General features: G+C 39.2%; 1 protein-coding gene across 2 annotated transcripts in view; it reads right to left on the bottom strand.

Moving 5' to 3' along the window:
* Positions 1-7,976: 7,976 nt before the first annotated feature.
* LOC122063165 (BTB/POZ domain-containing protein At3g44820-like) overlaps positions 7,977-12,446 on the bottom strand; it is a 6,981-nt gene continuing 2,511 nt past the window's right edge. The window contains exons 3-5 of one of the 2 annotated variants that reach the window (XR_006135214.1): positions 10,335-11,540; positions 8,978-9,726; positions 7,977-8,365 (exon numbers count right to left, since the gene is read on the bottom strand). Coding sequence is in view for 1 of the 2 variants with exons in the window: in XM_042626867.1 (XP_042482801.1) it covers positions 9,157-9,726; positions 10,335-11,540 (1,776 nt within the window). In the remaining variant the exon portion in view is untranslated. Of the gene's footprint in view, positions 9,727-10,334; positions 11,541-12,446 lie in introns of both variants that reach the window. The other variant, XM_042626867.1, reaches the window with a different exon arrangement.

Raw genomic sequence — 12,446 nt, 5'->3', positions numbered from 1 at the left:
CCCCGCCCCCAATTTCCACGTCATGATGCCAGTCCATTAATTACACATCTCTTATGATAATTTTATTCTCTCCCTATCTGTGTGTGTGCACACATGCAAGTGTGTCTCTGTGGCCTAATATGGAATTTGAAAGACCAAGTATACCATATTGAAAAATAAGAGGAGAAAAAATGCAGCCTAACGATCTCCTATGCTAGACATAAGGGGCAAAATGATCATCTTGCCCCAACATATCATCTAATGTTCCCTATTCTCATTATTAGATCCTCTCCTAGACCATGACCTCATGCAACAATCTCACACCATCCAAGGGGTGTGAGGGCCACCTCTGGGTGAAAGGACCCACACTCAATAGATGGTGTGAGATTGTTGCAAGAGATCATGATTTAGGAGGATCCGGACAAGGTGTTAAGCTTTCAATATTTGGCAATTGGCATGAATTAGTTAATATATATATATATTTTTATCATAAGAAAAAAAATATTAATTACTAATATAAGCGTCCATCAAGATATTAGAATCTCTAATTAGAGTTTTCAACTTCATAGCCTTGTGGACTAAGGCTTTGATTGGGAAAACTAGGTCATTGTTACTTTTGTAACAAAACTTTGGTTTAAACAAAAAATTTGTAGTTTCCAAACGGAGGGGTATTGCGCTCTATGGCTATAAGTTTATGCTATCAGCAGACATGAGATGCTCCAACTCCCTTGCATCGCTCCAAATTTCATCTATCTCCCATCCTCTTTCCCTAGCTCATCTCATATAGTAAACTCCTGATTGTTGCCTCAAGATACTTGCCTGCCATCATATAATTAGCATAAAGTAAGATACACTTCCCCTCAATTATAAACGAAACAGCTCAACCAGAAATGTTTTTGGTGTTATTAGTGATCCCTGTGCAGATTAATACTCCAATTATAGTCCCTTAGGGATGTAAAATATATCTCTTCTCACCATCCCCATAATGTATGAGACAAATGCATACATTTCGATTAGGGTCTTATCCTATGGTTACGATTCTACCTGGGACTATTCTATTCCACTATTGATTGACTGACTGATATAAGGGAATATTCGACCTTGGTGCATTCCTGACCTAACTTGGTATTCTCTTCAGTTGAAGAAGACTGGCTACACCTATAGTAAGTTCAGAGGATAGCATAAGCTAAGAATCGAAAGCAGAGTAGGCAGTGAAGGAAGCCGTCTCCTTACAATTCAAGCTTTCCTTTCTTATGGAACGGGGTTAGTAACTAATTTCAATATTAAAATGACTATAAGATACCCAAACTTTGACTAGAATGAGTTGAGCTTAGCGGTAGGAGATCAAAAGCCCTATCTTTAATCGACCCCACTCTCACCCATAGCCCAACCAGAAATCGTCGATGAAGTAGACTAATAACAAGATATCACTTTATACTAGGGTTGAACGATGATGGAATTGATGCCTGATGATTAAGATCAGACTGGAATCGGTCCCAAGAACCTTAGAATCGGCCATTTGTTATGAAAACTCACTGATTTAGGGGAATTGTGGAATGAATATTTTGATTATTGGAATGACTGAAATCAGGATCGATCCTGATTGATTACCAATCTAATTTACTGATTTTTGACAACCCTGCTTTCTACACAAAGAGAATCATAATAATGAGAAACTACTACCATAAGAGCTTGGCTATTCGACATTGCTTCTAGCACATAAGCATAAGAGTGTCCCATATATCTAGCAAAGCAATAAAAAAACGAATGATGCTGATTTCTAAACACCCCCTTGTAGACACTGAAATTTGAGCCAAATAGAAGACCCTTTAGGCAAAAACATCCTCTGCAGTGAGCATTGGATGGTCAAGAGGACTTCAGGGCACGTGCCTGGATGCTCTCAGCTATCCAATGCTCACTGCACCACCACACTCACTGCAAAGAATAATCACTCGACCCTTTAGACATTGATATCAGGATTCTCCTAACATCAATGTCTAAAAATAATATGAGAAAATTTTCTTATATATAATTATAATAAAAATAATACGGAAGAAGGTCAGCAAAAGATATCGCCGGTGAGATCTCCATCTCATCAGCAACAAGAGAATGTAGATGCTCGGTGTTTTCACAGAATTCCCAACCACATGCACCTCTACCCTCTCCCTTTTGCTATCCATCCTTAGTAGGGAGGGAAAGGAAGGGTGTAAAGAGGGATATCTCATATGGTTGCATCTTTCTTTTGATTGTTTTGGAGTTACCACTTAGATAAGGGTGAGGACCTATAAGAGTTGACTCGCAATAAAAAAGACAATTGATCCTCCCAGATATCTTAAGTATGTGTCAAGTTACATACTAAGAAGCTTTTATATACCCAACGTTGCGTAGCAGGCCCATTCTCTTTCTATTTAAACCATTCATAATGTTACTAACACAAATAGTTGTATGTAAACCTACAAATTAAGTCATAATCTAGGTATTTATGGCAAAAGTAGTAAAGCATATAAGAAAGCATGTGAATTAATATAAACACGATATTGATTATGAAGATAAAAGATGAGAATATTAATAAGGGTGGCATATAATAGGTATACATATGTGGAATATAAAGTATGGGAGAGGGTTCACTTAAAGGCTACAATCCATATGCCCATGGAAGAAGTCCACATCAATTTGAATCCATCATTGCCTTCGAATCGCCCACAATCAAAAGGAATAAAGTGGATTAGAGGTTAGTGACGGGGAGTAGCGAGCGTAAATTGAGCCTTTTTTGTTCCAAAATAAATGCATACCACACAACCTAAGACAACCAGGAAGCTACAACTGCTCTAAGAACAAGACTTGAAGAATAACTCAGAGTGGTAGCTGTTGATTTTGGTATGCATGGACACATGCATCAATTGAAAGTAGTTGGCAGTTGATTACTTTGCAAAGTTGCTCCTTATCATTCTCCGAAAGCCAAGGATGATCCTACCTAATGGCCATAATATATAGTGATTGTTGAGTTCCAAGATTCTGATTGAAATAATAATATAAAATTGTTTTACAAATAAAATTAAGAAAGAGTGCGGCCCTCTATTATGTACTTGGGCCAAGACACAGTAGGTGAGAAAAGATTGCGCTGAAGACGCTCCTGTGTGCCCTCTCAATGGCCGCACCTGCTAAACGTGTACTTATGCTAGGAGGTAATGTTCTCTTGCCCTTTTTTTTTCCCCAATTTGCAAATTGAAAATTTGAAGTCCCAACAGATATTAAGTCTAGTAATACACGTGTACAGGAAGGACCCACTGTCCAACTGTTTCCACCAAGAATATGCTCAATTTCATCTCCGATGTTCCTATCTTTGGAAGCTAGAAAACTAGGGCCAACCAACGAGCCCAGATTCTCTGCAGCACTGCACCGGTGGCTGGGAGCATCTGGACGCACACCCCAAGGTGATCCCAATCGTCTGGCTCCTCACTGCACCGGTGCAGTCAACAAAGGAATTTTATCCCCCAAATTTAGTGAGTCGAAGTGACTTTGTGGATCTACACCAATTTCAACCAGAACTTGGTAGACTCTGTATGCAGCTTATGGTCTACTAGATGGGTACTTTCCATTTCGTAATTTATGAATTGTGTGAAATAATGGACTGAAGAATAAGATTATATGATTAAGCCAAAAAAACATAAAATTTAGTTCCTACAGATTGTGTGACTCTACGAAAGAAGAAATGGGAAAATAGGCCAATTTTCATGTGTACAAATTTGCAATAGATTTTTGGTCACCTCTTCAGTGTGAGGGTTGGGTCCATTGTTGGGTCCCGATTGACACTGAGAGGGGGGTGAATCAGTATGCCAAATATTTTTTCATTTTTCACCTGTACCTCTGATGTGACAATCACTATTTGCACTTCAATAGCACAATCTATTGATGCTGCACAGAGCTGCTATGTATACTACTGACCATTCTTACTGTTGCATGGAACTTACTCACATAACCTATATTGCTGCCCAGAGTTGTCTCATAAACCTCACACGGTAATCATTGTCACATACGTACACAGTCGTATGCACATCCACACTACACCACCAAGTGGTCAGGTTTACCAGATGTACACACTCATTCTGCAGCTAAGCACTCCAAACCACAATATAAATACGAGCATACACATCCACAACACAAGAAATACGTGCTTCGGCCAGTTGCTTAAATGCACGGGGTAATGCCCACTATCGGGCTTAGTATTTACTCAATACTACTTATGACTGCATCCACAGCCAAGGGAACAGATTCTCAGTTTCCACCAATGACATACAATGGCTAGGTCTTCACCCTAGTTTTCTCATAATGATATGAGAGGCAGCACCCACGGCAAATAGGTTTAGGTAGTTGTAACTACCAAGGAACACATAGCCCTTGTGTCCAGCACCCAGTGAACACTAAAAAAAAAAAAAATTAAAGTTGGGCTTATAACAATGCCCTATAGTGAAGCACTCATACATGCACATTTCCTCCTAAATAGACTATAACTATCAATTAGGCATTTTATCAAACATCTTACCTATAATGATTTATAATAATGGAAATTAGGCAAAAGTGAGGTTACCTTGGCAAGGAATAACCGTCGGAGATGCAATAATATCGATCTCTACTTGATGCGGACCATAACCACGTTATCTCGGTGCCGCCAATGCTTCAATCCCAATTGGCACTTGGGCTTCTTGAAGCAACTCACAAGAACCAAATTCTAGGTTCTTCTTCATCTTCTTTCTTGTCTTCTTGTCTTTACTTTCATGGAGCAACAATGGCATTCACATTCACACACAGACTCCTCTCTCTCTCTCTCTCTCTCTCTCTCTCTCTACTCCTCTTCTAGTCTTCCTTGTAAATAAAGTTTTAATGGGAAAATAGTATTCTCAACAAGAACCATCAAACTCCATTAATTGGATTTGAGAAAATCTTTCTTGAGAGGCATTCAAGACACATACAAAGAGAGAGAAAAACTTCTTCTCTATTTCCCTCTTCTTCTCTTCTCTTCCATTTTCTTTTTCTTTCTCTTAGCAACAAGCAATAGAGCTTGTTGCCTTGGTTTTTAGCAGCTTCCTGAGCCTCTAATGGGGGCTATGGATGAAGTGCAAGAGGATGAAAGTATTTCATTCAAACCCTTAGCCTTCCATGAGTTTCAACCCATTTTTTCGATCACCTCACCAGCCCCTCTGCCTGATTTCTTCCCTCTGATGTATATAGCTCGAAGAGATGAAGAATCTCCACCTTGAATCACCCAAATCGGAGTTAAGATGAGGGAGATATGGCCATTTGAATTTGGAGCAACCAGAACACTTAAAATAGAATCTTCATAGGGGTGGCGTAGGCTACACCGGTGGCACTCCCAACAGAGGTGCAGATCTAGCCGTAGATCTCATCAAAAGGTATCTCTTAATTTGAACCGTCTGATTAAACCAATGGACAATAGATCTAAACCATAGGTTTTGAATCTGTTTGACGTCATCATGACGCACGCACTGACATTGTCAAACGCATTGTCAATCACCAATTGGTTGGTGTAGCGAGTTTCACGGTACGTTGTTGACTAACTTTAATAAATCTCCATCGATTTTGACCGTTAGATCGGAACCGATCTGATATGATTGGCTCAGATCAAGATATGGAGAATCTCTTTATAGATTCTATGCACATGCGCTACACACAATCAAGACTCGATATGGTGAGGCGCCACACCATCATATCTAATACACTCCACCAATGACAAGCCTTGGATAAGCATCTTCAACGCAAGCTCTTGCACGAATCATCAGATCTGAATCTAACCGACGTGGCTCAATCTAAGCTGTGTATTAAGGATCCCTCTGATTCTCTTATATACATATAAGCCCCTACGTTCATATTTCCAGTGCTAAACAACCCTTATCAACTAAGACCTTGAAAATATCAAAATTACATAAAACCCTTCAAATTTCAAAAATAAATTCCAAACAATCCACCCAACACCGAGAGCATACTGATGAATTTTCGATTTTGATCTTCAAACCGGTTTTACGGAAACACTTATAATGTTTTCATACGATATCCGATCGAGATGAAACGAAGTGTGTTGGAACTGTAACTGAACGCTCTACGACTTTCCAAAAGACTCAATCATCTGACTCAGTCATGTAAAAAGATCAAAATTCCCCTAGACCTTTTCAATGACGCATCTTCCTTATACGAAATCGGAACGTGATGAAATCAGAACCATTGGAAAGATTGGATTTTTTTCGTATTGTTACATGGAGAACACTTCCTTTAAAAAATTCATCTTCAATGCCGAAACTGCCCTTGACTACCACAAATGCCGTAACTTCTTCATACAGTATCGGAATGCAACAAAATCAGATGCACTGGACTAGATAAATTACAATATATATTTTTCATGAAGAAACGATCTTCCAAAAATGTCATTTTCACTGCCGAAAATTCCCCCGAGCATAAATAGGCCAATTTTTCTAGTTTTGACCCAGAAACCCGCACCACATACTAAGGATGTATCAAACCATTCCATGCATACCAAGCGGCTCTGTTATCTTATCGGTAACACTGGACACTACCATGTCATCATTTTCATCCGTGTCACCCAAACTGGCCACATCATCACCGCCATGTGGCCGGGTTGCCAACAAGGACAACCATAAAACAACATCCATGACTTGAGGTAAGTCTTGATCGATATCAACACCTGGCTAATAAGGCACAGCTAATACGATATGTACATTTTTGTTGATTTTTTTTTTTTTTTGGTTTGTGCTAGTGCTACTAACTCGTTGAAAACAGATTTAGGATGGGCATTTGGAATATTATTTCAAGGTCAAGTTTTTGACATCACAAGTGGTGTTATTAAAGGTATATAACAGATGGAGTCAACGGCTTGTAGCATCTTTGAAGGTCTAAATTAGCTTCTCAAAGGGTATGGACTATTTCTAAAGTTTGATTCTCCAATTAGGATTTACTTCAGTATATTCCACAGCCTACTCGAGGAGCTTGGCCATGGCTATCTTTCAAAATCATTATCAATATCTACTTGCAATATCAAATCAATCCGGTCAAGTTTGTAATATCTTATGGATTAGAGGCTCTTAAATTTATAGGGATGATTGCAAAGAACTCTTTATATGGTTGTAGTTTGGCAATAAGTATGGATATTGTATAAAGTTTTAGGGTTGTTAATTCTTTTCTCAAACAAGTAATGAGGTGCTTCAAGAAGCTTATGGTTCTGAGTTCAACTCCCCTGACCTCCTTAAGGCCACTCACATGGGAGTGTTTAATGCCCTTCACATGTTCATGCAAAGTAACACAGTTTTTTAATATTTAAAATGACCCCTTGCTCAAGTGGCTTGCGATATCACTTTAATCCCAAAGGGGTTACCGAGTTGGCAAGGGACCTTCACTTTAGGAAGCATGTGATTCTTAGTTTGACTCCTCGGGGCCCACTCACACGAAAGTGTTCTCATTTAACCCCGGTGACTCATGAGAGGGAGGGCATGAATTTGAAAAAGAAAAAAAGAGACCATTTTCGACAACCTCTCCAACTAGCGAATATAGCAAAGTAGAGAGAGAGAGAGAGAGAGAGAGAGAGAGAGAGAGAGAGAGAGGATGCAGCAATAACCGACCGCTACTTCTGCTATGGAGACGGTAAAAGCGTTACTGGGGGAGAGAATGAGAGAGGGAAGTTGGAGTAAAACATATCTCTTCATGGGGTTAGAGGAATTTCTGAATACATGACTATTTTCTTCAGGGTTATTGAGAGATGACAATCAAATTCATCCTTCTATCAATATATCCGTTCAAAAAATGGAAAGATCATAATATGGTGCTAGACGGAAATGGCCTGTGACTTGGCCAGTTAGATATTAAAAGTAAATAAATCATCCAAATGAACAATTCATTATGTTCTTCATGTAAAGGAAGAAATATATGGTTATAAAAACTTTTCACTGACAATAAGATCCATCAGAAATGTATTAACAGGACAAATGCAATAAATCAGCTGTTGCGAGCTTGAGATTGCAGTTTCCATGCTATCAACCAAGTAAAAGGAAAGTGAAGAGAAAAACTTTGAAACATTCTCAGAATAGGTTTTCATAAAAGGGAGCTTCAAACCTTTCTTAGCCTCCCACTGTATCTGAAACTTTACATCTTTGCACAGCTGTATTCAGCAAAACATCTATATCTGTAGCAATGATAACCTAATTTGTGTTTTTCTTGAGGGTGGTGATTCAGCAGTGTTGATTATATGTACTCATTGATCTGGAGATTAGATAGGAGCTCAGCAGATAGCACCATCTTAGAATAGACTGGCACTCATTCCAGCAATTGGCAACCTTGCATGTATCAAATTTACCACCCAGAGCTACCAGAAGACAATTTAAATGTAGGAATTAAAATAAGTAACTAGCTACATTTCCTGTTTGTGATGTACACATGTATGCCGCACAAGACTACAGAGAAATCAGGTCGGAAATATGAGATCAGAGACTTCAGATTTCTGTCCATGCATCTTTATGGCTCCGTTTGGTTGCAAGGGAAATTAAGGGAAGTGAAGTGAAAATTTTAAACCTAAAATGGAAAATTTGGTAATCATTACACCACATAATTATATTACTTACTCTAAATTATTCCAAATTTGGTTACAAAAAAATTCACTTTACTTTGCATCTAAATCCCTTCAATTTGAAAATAAAAATTACATCTAAAAAGTATCATGTACTAAATATGATAAGAAACTTAAAAAAAATTCACTTTACTTTGCATCTAAATCCCTTTGTTTTGAAAATATAAAAATTACATTTATAAAGTATCATTTACTAAATATGGACTTAAGTAGTTTATACAACCATGTGGGGTAATGATTAAAAAAATTTCTTTTTTAGGTTTGAAATTCCACTTACCCTACCTTTTAATTTTCCTTGCAACCAAATGAGGCCTAACAAATTTGTCAAGAAACGTAACGAAGTAAAATCACCTTTCAATTTTGGCCTAGAGCAGCTTCCATGGCGACTTATATCAGGGTCCAACTCTTCTGCCAGCACGCAATATGCCAATATATGTGATAGGTAGGAATGATTGTTTATGATGTCCTCCTACCTGGAAATGTTCACACGCCCCATTTTCCCTACAGTGTACTTATTCTTTGTCCTGCACTCAGTACAAAGAGAAGCTTCTACGATGCCTGGAAGGGCGAGAAGAGCGTGCCTGGTCAATCGATACTCTTGGGCTCCGAACGCCACTTTCAAGTGTATCAGTTTGTGCATCCTGTGATCCTGGTAGAAGCTTGCACCCAAATTTCCTTGCTAATAGACGAGGAGAAATGAGAGAGCTATGAGATTTAGCTACTTTTTGCATCTCTTGCTTTATTCTACCAAACTCCTGTTCAAGCTCCCCAACCCTGGTCCTCATCCTTTCTATGTCTACCTTCAATACCTGATTCTCACGAACGACTGTGACCCAACCATCTCTCTGCAATATTTGCCCTGCCATGTCACTAGTGGCATTAGTGACACCTGTAGGGGCACCTTCATTGTCTAAGACATGAAGACAACCAGCAAGGGCTGTTCTCAGCTGCAACTGCTCGAAGAACAAGACTTGAAGAATAACTCGGAGTGGCAGCCGATGATTTTGGGATGCATGGGCACAGGCATCAATTGAGAGCTGCTGGTAGTCAATTACACTGCAGAGTTGCTCCTTCTCATTCTCTGAAAGCCAAGGATGTTCCTGCACAGTGGCCATAAGCAACAAGAATATAAACTTGCGTTGCAGATAAAACTAAATAGGACAGAAAAAATCTGTCTTCTCTTTCCTAGATATTCGTAGCAGACAGAAGAGGGATATTAATTTTCTTCCCAAATTTGCAAATTGAAAATTTCAAATTCCCAAGAGATACACTAATATGGCAATACAGTAATATCGATAAATACTAATACACTAGATTACAGGTACAGCAACAACAACAACATCTAACTCAGCCTTATCCCAACTTAATGGGGTCGGCTATTAATGGTACAGTAAAGATACTCGAATTCTTCTCCTTTTTCTAATGTACCATTTGATGCTTAAATTAAACACAAGATTGCCCTCTGCAACGTAAGATCTAACAGCAATTGTTACTATTAGGAGTTCAGTTCTAATGGTAGTTCTTCAAACTAGGATTGTTTCAATCAGAAGCACTGTTAGAAACAGTAATTTGGCATTCACAAAGGTGGGAAATAGTAAAACATTAAGAACATACAGAGGTGAATATCTTCCTAAATTTTGCTAACTGATGTACTCATGAAATAGAACTAACGCACAACTTATTGCAATAGTAGAGTGATTGCTCAAACCTTGAAATAGATATCCAGTGCTCTATACAGCCCATCATGTAAAGACCTTGAAGAATCTGGAAGGGCCTCCAACAGAGATCGTAGATTTTCAGGTTTCAAATTCACATCAGCAGCTACCTCTGCAATGTAGCTATCAATCAACTTTGCGACTTTCTTTAATGATCCAGATGAAGGCGATGTTTCTTGGTCAAATGATGATGGAGAAAATGATGTTATACTTGGTTCTGACAGAAAATGTCGAATAATCCGCTCTACACAATCAGTGTTGTAGAGAGTATCAGTATCTGAATAACTAGGAATGAGAAGACCATCAAGAGTTGCCAGATCCAGCTGCACCCCTACTCTCCTCTCCAAAGAGTCCTTGCATGGTTCATTAACATCCAGAATCATCGCCACACGTAGAAGTCCCAACAAGAAGCGGCAAAATGATTTTCCTTTCTTTTCAGGGAGCAGCTTTTCAATGCTTTCCAGTAGAGCTCTCTGGTCAATGGCCACAGGTGTCAAGCTGAAACTTGCAACAGTTCTTGTTTTGCCACTTTGTTTACTCTGCCACCGGCCAAGACCTGGAAGATACTTTCTTGCATAGTACATTATTGCATTTGCCAAAATTTCAGGTCTCATACCTTTTGCAATCATTGTTTGAACAAGTCTCTCAAACAAAGGCACACTGAGGTAAGAGACATCTTCAAACCACCAGTCCGAGTCTGAGCTTCGGATTCTTGCTCCAGTGTTTATTCCATTCCATAGGATACTCCCACCGGGGCTTTGTAAGCTACCATACATCATCATGGGCCATCCAAAGAGACTTGGATCTGTACAGGCCATCATTGATAGAGAACTCAGACATTTGCTCAGAATTTGGAGCTTCTCCGCCCTCGGAATGACAGGATCAGAACTCTGAAGGGCTAAAATACATTCTTTCCAGTTACGGAGTGTATTCTTATGGAAGAAACCTTCCGACTTGGCCAATAAGTTTTCCTCTCCATATTCCTCTGTCATTTCAAGATAGTCTGCCATACAGTACACCATTACTATGCTCTTTGATGTCAATTCGACTCGGATCCCATAGCAGAATTTAGCTGCAACCAGGAATATGTCGGGCCCACCAGGAAATTCACTCAATGCAGCATTCAAAGTACCTCCCTCATTTTTCTGGGGCTCTTCTAGCATATTTGCTATCTTCCCACATCTTGACATGAGAGGAAACTGAGCACAAAAGTTTTGTTAGATATAGATTATTTTGAAATGGGAATTCAGAGAAGGGGGGGGGGGGGGAAGCATGCTTTCTTCCTTTGTATGGAAGATACAAGTGAGATGCTCATTTTTTATGGGGAAAAAAAGGAAGAAAGAAAAAAGTCAGAAAATAGATCAAATACAGTTACGTAATGTTCCTAAAAAATTTGGGTGGAGGCACTCGTTGGAATTATCTGCTTATCATATCAGCTACATCCATAGTTGTCCTGGCATCAAATCAATCCAAGGCGGTGGAGGGGTGGCTAATCGATTTGGCAATGAATCACCCATTATGGCGTTGCCATGGTGGTCAAATCGCCTATGTGTCATTTTTCGTTTTCCCTATTTTCTAAAGTTATTTAGTATGCTACTTTTTTATTTCCCCTATTCTCTAAAGTTATTTAGCATGCTATAAACCTACAATATATACCCTATAACATATAAAATCAACATTAAGCAACATCAAATCATCAAAAATCAATATAGCCCTATCAAAATCACCCTGCATTTTACAAAAAATCGACCACCTAGTGAATCAGGCATGACCTAGCATCCATGGCGGTGCTATGGTGACGCCTATCAGCCAATGGCGACCGCCATTTGTGAGTCACGTAAATCGTAGCACTGCCATGAACTTCTTTTTCCGCCAGGACGCCAAATCGCCACCTTGGCGACGCCATGACAGCTATGGCTACATCCATGTAAAACCCAGACTAACAATGTCTGCAGGCTATTATAATTACTGAAAAGGAACCACGGAGGAAAAAATGCAGCAAGTTCACTGATTAAATAGAAAATTCTACCCTGCAATTACACTGTGCACACGTGCACACACACACACACACACACACACACACACACACATAGCTTCATTCAAAA

The sequence above is a fragment of the Macadamia integrifolia genome, unplaced genomic scaffold (genome assembly GCF_013358625.1).
Source record: "Macadamia integrifolia cultivar HAES 741 unplaced genomic scaffold, SCU_Mint_v3 scaffold1224, whole genome shotgun sequence".
Lineage (NCBI taxonomy): Eukaryota > Viridiplantae > Streptophyta > Magnoliopsida > Proteales > Proteaceae > Macadamia > Macadamia integrifolia.
Note: the sequence above shows the minus strand (reverse complement) of the source record. Positions and strands in the feature narration are given on the sequence as shown.